This window comes from Trachemys scripta, chromosome 12 (assembly GCF_013100865.1).
Source record: "Trachemys scripta elegans isolate TJP31775 chromosome 12, CAS_Tse_1.0, whole genome shotgun sequence".
In the NCBI taxonomy this organism is placed as follows: Eukaryota; Metazoa; Chordata; order Testudines; family Emydidae; genus Trachemys; species Trachemys scripta.
The window spans coordinates 5,309,147-5,325,193 of NC_048309.1; the positions used below are offsets into that span (position 1 = coordinate 5,309,147).

Sequence of the window (16,047 nt, forward strand, 5' to 3'; positions counted from 1 at the left end):
ACCCTGGCGAGCTGCGTGCCGAACGTTGCCGACCCCTGGTCTAGTTGTTTATCTTAGTCCTGCCTTGAGTGCAGGAGACTGGACTAGATGACCTATTGAGGTCCCTTCCAGTCCTACACTTTTATAATTCTATTAAAGCTGAGATTCGCAGATAATCACCTGATTCCAGCAGCTGGGGATTCTAACAAAATGTCACAAGACTGCGGTAAAAACCATGAGAACTGGCAATACTGAGTCTGTAAAGCTGGTTTTCCATTTACAATGCCATTCAGACTGTTTTAGTTCCTCCTTTTAAAAGCACAAACAAAATGCCCCAAGCAAACAATCTTTTTACTCATTCTTCGTATTTTGCCACAAATTCCTTCAAAGAAGGAAAGGTCGCTGTGGCCTTTTGGGAACAAAGGGAAAGAGAGCAGGCCAAAAAGGAAGCAGTTGGTTTATTTGTACAGATTTCTACCGGCTGCTAACACTAATAAGTAAATATCAAGGCCAATGCTAAGTTGTGCTAACAAAATCCAGAACACACACTGGTATTTCACCTACCCAAAGAGCCCTGGCCCACACACCAACCAAATTTCTTTTATTTTTCAACCAAGAAAGGTTTCTTCCCTGTTTTTACCCATGCATGAATCTTTCAATGAGTTTATTTCTTTTTGGCACTTACACTTTTTATTATTTTTGTTCAGTTGCCCTACCCCAGGCTGTGATGGCAGTGGACACATCACGGGAAACTATGCCTCTCACCGCAGGTTTGTTGACCTATTGTTTCAGGTTCTGACTCTTTAGACTACATATTTTTTTAATCGTGTGGATGGTTTGGTTCTGTTTCCTTCTCCCCTTCCTTCGCCCTTCCCCTCTTTTTCTTAATTTTTTTGGGCTTATCCAGATATTCCATCTCTTCTCTTTCAGCCTTTCTGGTTGTCCTCTTGCTGACAAGAGCCTCAGAAACCTCATGGCTGCCCACTCTGCTGACCTCAAGTATGTTTGCGCTAAACTCAAATCTCCTTTTTTTTCTCCCTTGTGCTATGCTCTTGCTTTCCACCTACCCCTCATCTTTAGAAAACCCAATCAAAATCTGCCTGCATGGATCCCCAGTATGTGTGCCAAACATCTTCCCTTGGCTTGGGGAGGAGGGAGAAAGGTTGAGATGGGATCTTGGTCTATGACTTGGGCTCCTAGGCGCTGTGGTAATACAAATAATAAATTATAATAATATTAATAATAAGACAAGAGCATCAATGCTCAGAAAGTCTCATCGTGAAAGATGAAGTTCCATGAAGGTGGTCAGATGTATGATTTTAACCCCGGGGCAGATTTTTGTTGGCTGCAGTGGAAATGTGCTGTTTTCTTTTCAATTGGTGTCTCCTTCTGAGCTCCTGTAGCCTATGTAACACTATTATCTTTATCCTAAAACACTTTATATAGTGCCATAGCCGTCCTGTACAGAATTGCTGTTGGTAAAATACTTGTTACCCATCAGTATCAGAAGGAAGCTAGCTCTTTGCAAGCAACCTGATAACCTAATTACATGCAAAACGTTGGGTGTTGTTCACAGGGGCGGCTCTGTTTTTTGCTGCCCCAAGCACGGCAGTCAGGTGGCCTTCGGCGGCACGCCTGCGGGCAGTCCGCTGGTCACGCAGATTTGGCGGCGTTTCTGTGGGCGATCTGCCGGTCCCGTGCCTTCGGCGTACCCGCCGCCAAATTGCCACCGAAGCCGCAGGACCGGCAGACCTCCCGCAGGCATGCCGCCGAAGGCTGCCTAACTCACGGCGACCGGCATGCCGCCCCCCACGGCTTGCCGCCCCAGGCATGCGCTTGCTGCGCTGGTGCCTGGAGCCACCCCTGGTTGTTCATTACCAAATGGGAGATAATTCCATACTTTCAATGGGAATTTGATTTGAGAGAGAGGGAGCAGAAGCACCATCATTCATAGGGCCAGATTCTCAGCTGCTGCAAATAGGTACAGTTCCAGCAAGGTCAATTAACTGGCCCAAAGCATTTCATTGGAGTTCAGATTTGCATATATGATCCTGAATCAAGGACTCCATATTTGAAATCTGCATGCAACTCTACTCTACCCACGGTTTCACCCCTCCCAAATCCTTATTAACCTTCCTGGAGCTACACTGAGTTACCCAAGCTCAGGTTCTGGCTCAGAATTTTTAATAAGGGTCCTAAGGCTTATAGGAGAGTTATGACAAAACCTGACAAACTTCTCTCCCCTAAGGAAAATTCAGGCCAAACCTCTAGATTGTTTTTTTTTTCAAAGGTGTGGCAGGATACTTAATATCCCTCCAAAAAACCTGGAAAATAAAGCGTCGTGAATCCTTATTCTCTATATATTAGATGGAGCCAGTCTGTGCCGTTTGTTTTCTTGTTGGTTGATTTTTCACTTCGGATTCAGCAAAGCTTTGTGTGGATATTCTAATGATTATTATGAATTGAATTTGTATTACAGTAGCATACAGACGTCTCGGCTGAGAGTGGGGTCTGTTTGTGCTAGGCTCTGCACAGGCCCATAGCAAAAGGCTGTCTCTGCCCAGCAGAGCTTACCATCTAAATAGGCAAGACAGAGAGGATAGGAGGGGAAACAGAAGAATGGGCAAATTACTTAAATTTTCAAAGGTCACATAGACGGTGAGCGGCAGAGCGGAGAATCAAACCCAGATCTCCTATCTATACACTACCTCCCAATAGATAATTCAGTCGGGCTGATGGAAATTTTTGCGTTGAAACTGTTTTTCTATGGAAAATTGGGTTTTCAACTAACTGAAATTTTCAAAAACCTATTTTCCAACCAAATTTGCAATTCGGCCTTATCCTAGGACACGTCTAAGTTGTGAGCCTCCCTTGGATGAAACAGAAGTCTAATTTATATAATTATTGGAAAGCTCCTTACTCCTGCTGAGGCATAACCTACTTCTCTCTCTCTCTCCCCATCCTAATGCATGTTGTGCCTTCTTTACCATCCGGTCAGCTATGTATTCACGCTTACCTGTTTAAATACCTCTAAGGGTTCTAGTTAAGAAATATTGAGAGGCTTAACAGATACTCAGGTGTGTCTTTGGGTGAATGTATTATTGACTCAGAATTATCAGGCTCTTCACAATCACTTTTTCTCTCACTTCTGATCCTACAGTATCGCATTTCCAAACATGGCTGCCCAACATGTGGCTGCACAAACAACAACAACAAAACTGAGTTTATGTGAGCATGTGCAACAAATGTGCCATCTGAGCAAATGTCAATTGGTCAATTGCATCTAAGCAGCCGTTGTATCCACAAATACTATAACCACTTGAAAATACAGTTTTATAGGTGGTCCTTGAGGCTTATGTGTTAAAAATGTGGCCCCATGTCATGTTAAAAATAAAAGTTTTATTACAACACGAGGGATTCTTCCATAGTCAGACTGGTGTAATTCCTTTCTCTTTGCATTTTTCCTCATGTCTGTACAGCTTTTGGGGCCTCTTCCAGAAGTGCCAAGTTAAAAATAGGGACATGGCTTTTAACTGCACTGAAATACTTTGGGCCAGGAATGCTTAATGGAGGGACAGGAGGGGAAAATGGTAAATATTTTATTCAAAAACCTAGAGACTGTCCTACCTAATTAGGGATGTTAGGTATGCAACAGCTGTAGCTGCTTTACTAGCATGGGATTAAAACCTATTCCACCCCCTTAACAACAACACCCCCCCCCCCGCCGCCATATCCTAATACTACCCTTTATAGCAATACCACCTTGGAATCCTGCATCTGAAATGTGTTTCCTCATGGAATTGGGTTTTTTTCCATCACAAGGTAGGGATGGGTAAAAGTAGTTTGGATAAAATAAGAACTGAGCTGAAACATCAAACTAAATCAAATTCAAACCTTTTCTGAGATTTGAAAAGGTGGTGTTTGTGGTGTTTTTTCATTTTGTTTTGTTTACATATGTTTTTCTGTCTTATAAAATGGAGGGGGAAATGACTATCTACCTCATAGAAGTATTGGGAGGTTGAATTAGTTAATGTTAATACCCTGTTCTGGAGGTGGAAAGCACAGTATCTATATGGTCAGTGCTAAGTACAATACAGATAATATTTTTTAAGATATCTTTATTTAAGCAATATTCCTCCGTGCTTTATATAGTAGCCCAAAGAATGACCACTGGATTATTTCACCACCGCTATGAAACATTCCATTTTATTAGGAACATTGACCATATTCGCTGTGGATCAGCAAAAAGGCATTGGCTGCAGGTGTATCTGAAACTGTAATTTATTCAGAAAATGTGTTGGTCAATGGATACCCCGAATTGACATTTTTCACCTGAACACATTAATGGTCTGGTGCTAATACCAACCTGTGCTACACACCAGAGAAATCCTGGCTAGCACTAAACCTCCAAACCTAATACAGTATTATTATTTGTCTGTGCTTCCGTGCTGGTTTAGCACATTTATAAAAGGGGGAAATAGATTCCAAAGATATTACTGATATTATAGTGTCACCTTTTTCACAATTCTAGATAAGGCTATGTCAGCACCATTATAAATTCTATTTCAGGGGTTAATCTCTCAGATATAAAAAATTCGCTGCAGGCCAAAACATCCAATACAAGGTATCTGTCAGGGATGATTTCTTTGAAGATAATTAAAAATAAAAACCAGATAATTCTCTTCACCTCTTTAAAGGCACCGAGAGGCAAGAAGGAATTAGACGTCAGTGATACATATCTAAAACAATCCTAGAACTACAGAGAAATAGCTCTCCTTTCAGATTTTAAAATGCAAAATCCTGGTGCCCTGTAGTCTCCCGGGCCTGTAGTTTGAAAGTTTTAGACATTCCAATCCCAAATCACAGCTGGTTGAAAAAGGTGAAATTTTCTGACAAAACAGGGATACAATTTTCACACAAAGTTTTTTTTATTTTCCAACCAGCTCTAGTCCAAATGCTTAGGCAGCTTTCAAAATCTCAGCTTTAGTTGGTCTGGACACCTATAGAAAAGGTATGGAAAAAAGGCATTTATCTTAGGATTGTGCAGCTTTAATCATGGCAGATTCCACGCTGACACTCAAATGTGTTGCCAATAAGCCAGAGATGTACATCGTGGTAGTAGGCAAAAATGAAATTGTTGACTGTGTGGGATGTGACTATGTAGTTGTGTTCATAATAGATTGGGCTCAGGGGCCACATTCACGTTACACATTTGAGCATTATGTTATGGGGACATTTTGAAGATATTTAAATAGCTGGGCATTTAAGGATGAATTCTACTCCCAGTGAAGCCAGTGGCAAAACTCCCATGGGGTTCAGTCACACAGGATCAGGCCCATATGCCTTAAAAGGAAGGGACTAAGAAAACGTCCAACAAGTGTAGCAAGATTCACTCAGCACGAGTAAATGGTAAGATGAAGGGTTCACAGTCTAAGGGTTTGTCTATCCTGGGGATGTGACCCAACCACAGCCACCTATAATTAATGGAGATAGCCCATCTCCTAGAACTGGAAGGGACCTTGAAAGGTCATTGAGTCCAGCCCCCTGCCTTCACTAGCAGGACCAAGTACTGATTTTGCCCCAGATCCCCAAGTGGCCCCCTCAAGGATTGAACTCATAATGCTGGGTTTAGCAGGCTAGTGTGCAAACCACTGAGCTATCCCTCCACCTGCACCTGCACCTGGGTAACCTGAGCTGGTGCATCCCTAGTATAGACAGGCAAAGCCACTATAAGCAGTAGTTTGTAGTGGTGCAACCTACCCTGGCAGCTAGGCAGGGAGAGCTGAATTGGTGTAAATTCTGGCTTATAGCACTCTGCCTGTCTACACTAGGAGTAGGGCTACACCTGTAATTAGCCACCAATGACTGTGTTCTCTAGTGTAGACAAGCCTAAGTGTAGGAGATTGGATCTTCAGGGAGGAGTTCTCTCTTACTCTCTCTCTGGTATTCAAACTCCCATTGGAAATGAACGGCAAACCTCCAATTCATTTCACGTCTCCCCAGTGAGTTCTCATTCAGATACTGAAACTTGACTCAAAACTTTTGTTAGCTAATTTGCAGGCTGGCATGCAGGTAAATCACTTCCTCTGCTAAAGCTACTCGCATCTTTTGTGTGTCCCCATGACAACTTTTATTTCTGCCGCATTACCTACAACATTCGCAACAGAGCGTTCTGCTCATCACAGTTCATATTCCAACACTTTTTTCACTGCTTCCATGGCCCTAATTACTCACTGTTTGACTTGCTCAATTATCTCTTGCTTGGTAACAGTTTAAGCCAAAGCCAGCTTTCATGCCATTTTAAATGATCATAGAAAGGTTGGGAAATGAGCTGCATTGACGTGCTCTTCTTTTTTTCTTTTCATGCTTTAATTTCATTTATGTTTTTGAATGTTGGATGCTGCACCTTCAGATGAAGAACAGCTGGCAAAAGTGGAGCAGAAATGTACTGCCAATCATTTCTTTATAGCTGGTATAGGAAGGATTTGCAGTATTGCAATGTTAAAAAAAATCATAAAAAACTCATGATGCCCCAGGTGAAGTGACTCGGGCTACAGCTTAGGTCAATATAACTAATGTCGCTCAGGGGTGTGAATAAGCCACCCCACCCTACCCCGAGCAACGTAAGTTACATCGATCTAAGCACCAGTGTGGACAGCGCTGTGTTCCACCAGCATACCCCCAACGAGCAGTGGTAGCTGGATTAATTAAGTCGACTGGAGAGCTCTCTCCTGTCGGCTTACAGCAGGGGTCTCAAACTCAAATGATGACGAGGGCCACATGAGAACTAGTACATTGGCCCGAGGGCTGCATTACTGACACCTCCCCCTGTGCCGCCCTCGGCCCCGCCCCCACTCTACCCCTTCCATGAGGCCCCGCCCATTCCCTGCCCCCATTCCAACCCCTTCCCCAACTCTGCCCCCTCCCTGCCCCCAGGGGGTACAAGAGGGTTGTGGCAGGGGCTCAGGGCAGGGAGTTGGGGTCTGGGATGCAGGAGGGGTGACGGGTGCGGCAGGGGGTCAGGGTGCAGGAGGGGGCTCAGGGCAGTGGGGGGAGCAGGGGGTTCAGGGCAGGGAGTCAGAGTGCAAGGTGCGGCATGGGGCTCAGGGCAGGCAGGCAGGCAGGGAGCCTGCCCTGCCCCCGCTGCGCATCAGGCCCGAGCCGCTCTAGGTAAATGCAGGGCGGGGGGAGGCTGCGAGGAGCTTGAGGGCTGCAGAAAATAACCCCGCGGGCCGCATGCAGCCCCCGGGCCGCGTGTTTGAGACCCCTAGCTTACAGCATCCACACTGGCAGCGCTACAGCGGTCTTAGTGCCAGCTCTTACTGAGAACGGTTCCACAGACGAAAGCAACTAGGACCCTGATTGGTAGTATTATCAGAAAGGAAAAGGACTTAATGAGCACGGAGACTGAACTAGCCTTTCACCTCTAGATAAGGTACTGTCAGACCAGCGATAAGGCACAGTCACAATCAAATGGTCTTGTGGTTAATTTGCGGGCGGGGGATTTAGAGATCTGGGTCCCTGGCTCTTCCACAGAGTAACCATGAGCAAATCGCTTGACTTCTCTGTGCCTCGGTTCCCCATTTGTAGAATGGGGATAATAATATTTCCCTGCCTCGTGGTGGCACTGTGAAGCTAAATTCACTGGCATTTGTGAAGTGCTCAGTTACCATGGTGATGAGTGCATACAAATGATAATACATACATAAAAATGACAATTAGATCACAACAGGGGGGACTTGCACTCTTGCAGCCCTCACTTTACCTGTTCTGTGTGTAAACTACAGTCTCCAGAGTTGTCTGTCCTGAGCTGAGACCTATTCATCAGCTCCTCCTGGCACTGGCCAAGATGGTCATCTACCAATCCACGAGAAGGGAACTTGGCAGGGAGGTTTTCTGTGACTATGGGGCCTTCTTCCATTCCCTCATCTTTTCATGTCCTCTGAGTGGCATCCACTGGCTCCTTGGACTCCTTCACCGAGCAGTGGGCACTGTTTGGGGGTCTCTGCTTAGAGTCCCCATCCAATACCCTTATTTTGAACCCTGTATCATTTGTTGTCCCATGGAATCAGTTGTTTTCTGGGCTGAAGGAGTGGTCCTTCTGTCCTTGTGTATTTAGGGCCAACCTCCATAAATTCATATAGGCCTGAGCCGAGATCTTCTCATCAGCCTCACCATCCATCAATCCAGGAGGAGGGAAGCTCAATGGGGAGGTTCTGTGTGGCTATGCGACTTTTTTCTAGTCCCTTGTACATGCACAGACCTGGGTAGAGTTACTCTGGGTGGTATCCCCTGACTCCTCAGGTTCTTTCTTGGAGCCGTGGGCATTGTCCAAGGTTCTCTGCTCGCCTTCTGATTTCCCTTATTTTCACCCTATGACCTGCATCCCCAGCCCTGTTCATTTTTGTGTGTGTGTGAGTGTGTGTCTTCCTGCCGCTCACTCAGTTGATACCTGGATTCTGTTCCCACACCTAAAGAAACAGGCCTTCTGCTGTTTTGGGCTCCACCCACCAATCCCCATCGTCAAATGGGCCTGAGCCTTTCACTTCATTTTTGTTTAAATTGTACAACGCTATCTACCAGTTTTCAAATGGTTTCCATTTGGATTTGCGGTGTGAACAACGTGGGTTGTGTATTATTACGAACTATTTTGGAGGGGCTGGAGGGAAGGAAAAAGAGATGCATCCAGTTGGATGCTCTCCAGCGCTTCCTTTAAAAAGTGGGCTATCCTAATGTTTCCTTCAATCAATCTGCCAAGCCCTTGCTAATCATTGTTTCCCATTGTTCCTCAGGTGCCCAACTCCTGGCTGTGATGGTTCTGGTCACATAACAGGAAATTATGCATCACATAGGAGGTAAGAGCTTCACAGAAATTAGTTTGTTCTATGGCCTCTTTTTATTTTTTTCCTCTGCAGTGGGCAGAGTTGTAAAGTTCTGAATAAAACATTAATGTTACTGACAACTGAAGCCTATTTTCGTCTCTTTAATCTGAGTTTTTTTTTTTTTGATGTTTCCAGCATTTGATTAGAAGCTCTCTTCAGCAGATAAAAGACAAAGGGTCAGATTTTAGCTGATGCAATGTTCCTGTTGATAATGCTGCCTATTTATGACTTCTATTATGACTTTAGAACATTAATAGAAGAGATCTAAGCCTTCTGTTTCAACAATTCCATTAAACATTGCAGTCTGTTAGCAGATATCGCCTTATCTAGACACCATTAATTACTATCCATCTCCCTCAAAATGTGCTATTTTTTTTCCTCCTCACTTCTCCTCATGATGTGAGACTCCGAAATGAACGAGATCAAAACACTACAGTAAATTCAAGGGAAAGATGAGTGAGGCAGGGGAATATTAGAAGCGGTAATTCTGCCAATGAGACGGGCCTTTCTTCTCTTTTTAAACATAGTCTGTCAGGCTGCCCCCGTGCCAAGAAAAGTGGCATCAAGATAACCCCCACGAAAGATGACAAAGAAGACCCGGAGCTGATGAAGTAAGTCCCGAGGAAGTTCCTGAGTAGATCCTTTCAGGATTTGGAAACTGGTCAATTTCAGTAACTCATGCAGCCAGCATTACATAGATTTACACACATGTGTAACTTTACACCATCCATTGATGTCAATGTGAATTCTCGCTGTGCCTAATGTTAAGCATATGCGTAAGTCTTTGCAGGCTCAGGACCTTAATTTGAAGTGGTGATTGGGGAGGGAGGTAGATATTGTAAAATATTTTCCATTTTTTCCTGTTTAGTCTTCCCCACAATCCAAAATACTTTTGAAATTTGAAGAATTTTGACTAATCCTAGAACTGGCAACAACAAAAAAGGGGGGGGGAGGGAGAATTTGTGGTCAATTTTTCCCACTTATTTTCCAAATTTGAAATGTAGAAAATTTTTCACCAGCTCAATTTATTCATTTCCTGTCACCTTTTCTCTTAATACTTCATAAAGAAATTGCTGTTCTTATAACTGACCAGAGTTTCTGTCTAAGTGTTCTAGGCTTCCGTCCTGGCAAAGAGCAGTCCACGGGCGATGCTGAGTTCCCTCAACTCCCATTAATGCCAGTGGGAATTGAGGGCATGCAGCACCTCACAGGATTGGGCCCATGACAACACTGAACAGGACTTAATTAGTTTGTCTATTTCATGTTGTTAATGTATGCTCAAAGAAGCGCTCCGCCCCTGCCCCTCCCACAGCCCCCGCACTTACAATAGGCCCTAGAGCAGTGGTTCTCAGCCTATTTACCATTGTGGGCTGCATATGCAGCTATCTGTGTTATGTGGGCTGCATCCGCACAATATATATACTACCTGTATGGACCTGAGGATGTCACGTGGGCTGCAGCTGTGTGCTGATTGGGCCGTAAGTGGCCTGCGGGCTGCAAATTGAGAACCACTGCCCTAGAGTCTCTGGCTGAGATTTTCAAAGCATGTAGGGGACTGAGGAATGGAGATTCTAAATCTCTTAGGCCACTTTGGAAAATCTCATTGACTGTGAAGTACCTTGTACTAGTTTTTATAATAAATGTGTGACACACAGGAGTAGTGGTAAGTAACTGAAATTTATTTTCTAGTCTCTGTCACCTAACGTGTTACAGAAGGTTAGACCACTGACACGTGACAAGAGTCAGATACCTTAACAGACAAATCTTACACCTTTGTACCAGAATGACTACAAAAAACAGCTGTTTCAGAATCCCGCAACCCTTTTGCAGGAACCAGGAAGTGTAGAGGCAAGTGAAAATAATAATGAGCAAAAACATTTCAAACCTCCAAACAGGTTTTTGGAAAATTCTGTGTTGCCAACTCTCTTGATTTTTATCACTGTGCTCATGACATTTGGAGGGTGTTTTCTTACGACTCAAATCCTGGATTTATTTGATTATGAGACAATCTCGGTTTTCAGTTTTTTAGAAGTAAGTTACTAGCCATTGTGGTTGCAGAAAAGTTAGAAAACATAATCCAAGTGTACCCTAAGGTCTCAAAAACTGGAAGGCAAATTAAAAGCACCCCATTTTTTTTTTTTCATTTAAAAAAAAATCTCATTATTTTTAAGACAATCTCATGGTTTGGAGGGGCCTGACTCATGATTTTTGAATATATGGGGTTGGTAATACCGTATTTTAGCCAAAATGATTTGTTCAACTCTAAGTGGAAGCACCCAAAATGGGCATATTTTCTGTTGGCCTGAGTTCTGGCTTGTGTTTTTGTGGGTGTAAAGTTTGTCCTTGCAGCATGTATTGCAGGTGAGTAAATCTGAGTATTTGTGCCTCTATATTTCCAATTTCTGCCCTCAATCAGGTTGATAAATTAGCAATTTGTGCTCCCTTTTCAGCTGCAGGTGCAAACATGTGGATGTGTAATGTACCTAAAGTGCTGTGCAACGTTCTGTCATGAACAGGGAAAATGACATATTGCTGCTCACCAATGGGTGTCCACAGTAAACAGAGATGCAATAACTGATAGAAAGGATCTTTAAAAACTAGATGATATTTGAGCCATCTGCTCTGTTTTTAGTCTTCAATCCACAGGAAGAGAAGTATTTGGTTAAATGAGCTGTGTGATAATTAGCAGGAGTTTATTAAAAATTAAGCAATCTATTCTAAAATCTTCAGAAAAATCCTTTTTTGACATAAATGTTCTAAATTGCTAAGGGGGAAAAAATCCATAATCTGATTCCATTAACCAATGGCACAGAGAGGGGAGTGAAAATCGAAAGACAGCACTGGCAAAGTGCTGACTGGCTCGATTTTGGCCCTGTAAGCACAACTGGCAATCAGCTACGCCGTGTGTGCCATTTTGTTTAAATGTTTACTTCGCTGAGTTTGTCCCCTGAGATCTAAAATAGGGCTGATGCTGCATGAGTGAAGACACAGGAAATTCAAATGAAGGCAGAAGTGTGGGCAAAATATGCACAGGAAGCACAGTATAAGGGATCCATGGGAAGTTCCAATCTATGCATATGAAACTTGCATACACCCACCAATATATATACAGAATAGATCACACATCAGTAAAAAGGAGAAAGAGGTCCTTGGTTGGACCATTGCATCATTTTGCAGTTGTTGTGCATGTGTGCACACACTCTCACGTGCAAAAACATACATACACACTTTATGACGGCAGCTGAAATAACTTATATAGTCGAGCTGCTTGGAAACCAGAATCTTGACATTTTGGGTAATTTTGACAGTTTTGGGAAAAAATGGTCCGAATTCTGAACAAAAAGCTGAAATTTTAACATATCCCACAAAATGAAAATTCCAAAGAAATTCCGTTCAGGACCATTGAAACATTTTGTTTTGATATGTTTGAATCATTCTGTTTAGAGAGAGTCAAAACTTTTCATAAGTCAAAAACGGGTCATTTCAATAATGTTGAAACTTTTTGTTCAGATTTTATCATGTTGGTTCATTTCGCTTAGGCCTGGTCTACACTAACCCCCCAAATTCGAACTAAGGTACGCAACTTCAGCTATGTGAATAACGTAGCTGAAGTCGACGTACCTTAGTTCGAACTTACCGCGGTCCAGACGCAGCAGGCAGGCTCCCCCGTCGACTTCGCGTACTCCTCGCGCCGAGCAGAATTACCGGAGTCGACAGGGAGCACTTCTGGGTTCGATTTATCGCGTCCAAACAAGACGCAATAAATCGAACCCAGAAGTTCGATTGCCTGCCGCCGAACCAGCGCGTAAGTATAGACAAGCCCTTAGACTTTTATTTTATAAGAAAATATTCAGAATAATATGTTCTGTCTTTTTATAAAACATACTATATACAATATTAAAATTAATATTTTAATATACTATAAAAGACTAAACAAATCAAAATGCTAAAGTTGGAACAAAATGTTATGCCACTCCTGAGAAGAACTATTATGATGTTAACAACACGAGAAGGTTGAAATGATTCAGTTTGGCTTTTCTCCTTCACAAGTTTTATTGAAATGGAAATGTTTCAGTTTTGGCAAAGCTGCACTTTTTGATGGAAAGTTCTTCCATAAACATTTTTCGACCAGGTCTCTCATCTAGCACTTTACAGGTTAGATCCTCAGCTGTAAGTGAGAATTGCTCAGTGCAGCCGTGGGGGGGAAAGGGGCTTTGTGCTATCCAAAATCATGGGGCCAGCAGTCTGATTTATTCCAGCTGTCAGTGGCCCCCAGGGGTCATTTCAGCAGCAGCTAAGTGAGGCAAAAGGGCACCGTGGTCACACTCCGTGCGTTGCACCAGTTCCCAGTGGAGGGGTGTGGCGTAGGAGTTGTTATGCTGGCTTTACGTTGCCTGCATATTCCCCCCATGCAGGGGGAGCCACAGGGAACCAGATCTGCCAGCTTTAAGGTGCATTGCAGTGCTGGAAACGGCACAAAGTAGCCCCACCTGGCCCAAGGATCTGGCCCTTTATAGTCAAAGTGCTTTACCAAGTTTTTCTAATGACCATCCCAAAAGCCCTGTGGCATAGGAGAGTAAGAATTTGACCCCACTTTTACAGAAAAGGAAACTGAGGCAGGGGAGTTAAGGGACTTAAGTGAAAGAACTGGGATTTTCTGACTCCCAGCCGTACATGCTGGATAAAACATTGCACCCAAATGGGGTAAGGGGGAAGATTCAGGATCTTCCTCCCCAGACTGGCATAACCCTTCAGCCCACAATCTGAGCGGCTCATCTGCATTTGCAAATATGCCCTCCTGTGTAAGGGTAGCACATTTGTGCACTGCCCTAGGAGCACCCCAGGACTTCTCCCTCCCCCCACCCATTGCTTCAGGGGGAGAATAGTTCAGATCACTGTACCACACCTCCTCTGCTAGCAGCATGTTGTTGGAGGACAGAGCTAAGCATCACCCACTCCATGCCCCTCCCCTACTTGGCCAGGGGAGTATCAGGCTTGCAGACCCAGGGCCCAGGAAGGCCATGCCGGGCTGTAAAGGGAAGCGAGAGCCCTCATTATGCCACTGTATGGGCTTCAATATCTGTCCATCCCTCAGTTCTTAACACGTGGAAGTGGCAATCAGAATAAAGGGAGCCCATCGGAGATGACTTGGGGGCAAAACAGCAATAAGAGGAAATGATCCCTTAGTTGCTGAGTTACCCTAGTCCTTGGGAAGTTAGCATTTTGTCTTCTATAACAAGGTACGCTCTGGTGAAGGTCCCAGCAGGTTTGCATTAAAGAGGCTTAACTGTAATTCCATTACTCCATCTGTGTACCAAAAGGCACTTGGAACTGATCCGAGTTTTGCACATTGCCACTGAGGAGAAAGTAATTTAGTCCCTGTTGTTTTGTTGCTCATCCTTCAAGTAATTTACTACAGATGTGATTGAACAGATCACCTCAACCTTCAGCCTACCCCGGCATTAAAAAACAACAACAGAGAATGGCTGTCTAATTGGTCAGCCATTACTAACACTTCAGTTGAATAAAAAAAATTAAAGTCCAAGCCAGCTGTTTTGCACAATAAGGCTCTGGTTTATTTTTTACAATAAAAGTGTAATGAAAGTTAAATTAACAGTGTAAAATCTGTAACGGTTGGGCCATAGAGGCTGCATTCTAAATGCTGAGGGGGGTTTCTTTCTTTCTTTCTTTCTTCTCTCCGCCCCCACCCCTTTTACTCCTGGGGATTCAGTAATTTGCTTGTGATCATATAAAAGCAACGCTGTTATGAATTTAGCAAGGCTCCTGCTGGCAGGGATATTATAAGTGAATTGTGCTGCATTTGCAGATGATTAAAATTGAGATCAGCGTTTTTCAAATTATCTTGGAAAAAAATGGGTGTATAGCTCCCTCCTCTGCTGTCAATTTCTTTTTATACAATATAAAAATAATAAGGGTAATCATTTCATTGGTGAAACGTAGGTTGTGATTTCCAGGAACAGCTCAGTGAATATTTTGATAGGAATGCTTGAAATCCCTAATTACTTTCCCAAAGAGGATGAGGGGGTTAGCTCTGCCATTTCATACCTACTTTTTTTTAATATATGGCATTCTCCCTTGAGTAATAAACTTTTAACTGTATTTATAATTGACTAGCATCTTTAAACAAATGCAAACCACAGCAGAAACCTTAGCAGATGCACCAGGTTTCATTGAATGACTGCTGAATTTAGTTAGCATGCCATTAGCCAGTGAGTTTGGAGGTGGGGAGGGGGTGAGAGATTCCTTTGTATGGTGGCACTTTTCCACATGGCTACTACTGTAAGTTGTGTCTGCACTTCCATTATGAATCCCTACCTCCAGAACTTTATAGCCAGCCTTAAACATTTGCTGAAACATGGCCTGCAGAATTGCCACAGGGTCACAATCCAGAAACAATAGCTATTATTACTTGTATACATCTTTTTAATGTATCCCCGTAGCTTTTTAATTCTGAGTGTCAGAATAAAACAATGGGGCCCCAATCCGAAAATCACACCTTTGTACCTGAGTGGGTCTGGCTGCGTGATGAAGGTCTAAACAAGTGACTGATCCATGGAAATGTTTGTGTTTCCACAACACAAAAGTAGCTTTTAACAAATTATGATGATGCTAGTACTTTCAACCCCCCTTGCCATGACCTTTAGCAGAATTCTCAGCAATTATTGTCTTAACTATGCTTGTTTTGGGAAAAGGGATTTAAAAGTCTGGATTTCCTGGCAAGAATGTCAGGTATGATTTGCTGTAGCTATGTAAAAACAGGTGCCTATTGGTTTAGTGTTACCATGGTGTCCATACAGTCATTCCATCACCTACAGATAAAGTCCAGTTTGATGAGTGACTGTCAATCTTTGGAATCATTGATATAATCAAGATGTGTGGTTTGAGGATAAGGATTCTGACCTTGGTTTTAGTTCTTCTGTTGGAAGTTGAAAAGGATTAATGCTAATGTTCTCTACCAAAGGGATTTTTCAGTTATCCAGTTAACAGATATACGCCAAATCTTTTTTACTTCCTTTTCTTACCCTCCAAGGTACCTCTCTTCTCAGACCACAACCCAGCGCTGCCTCCCAATGTGTCTTACTCCTTCCACTCCTCAAGACGGGCCAGCCTTGTCCCAATGTGAAGAGTGGCACAGGAGAAAGAGGGTCACTTTTCAGGAGGAACC

The 16,047-nt window shown here is 43.3% G+C and overlaps 1 protein-coding gene across 7 annotated transcripts in view; it reads left to right on the plus strand.

The window, feature by feature from the left end:
- Window positions 1-16,047, plus strand: part of MYT1 (myelin transcription factor 1) — a 109,502-nt gene that overhangs the window by 82,379 nt on the left and 11,076 nt on the right. For 5 of the 7 annotated variants that reach the window (XM_034787544.1, XM_034787549.1, XM_034787548.1 and 2 more), the window contains 4 exons: window positions 687-749; window positions 910-978; window positions 8,772-8,834; window positions 9,389-9,472. In XM_034787544.1, the coding sequence (XP_034643435.1) occupies window positions 687-749; window positions 910-978; window positions 8,772-8,834; window positions 9,389-9,472 (279 nt within the window). The remainder of the gene's footprint in view (window positions 1-686; window positions 750-909; window positions 979-8,771; window positions 8,835-9,388; window positions 9,473-16,047) is intronic. The other 2 variants (XM_034787547.1, XM_034787551.1) reach the window with 1 other exon arrangement.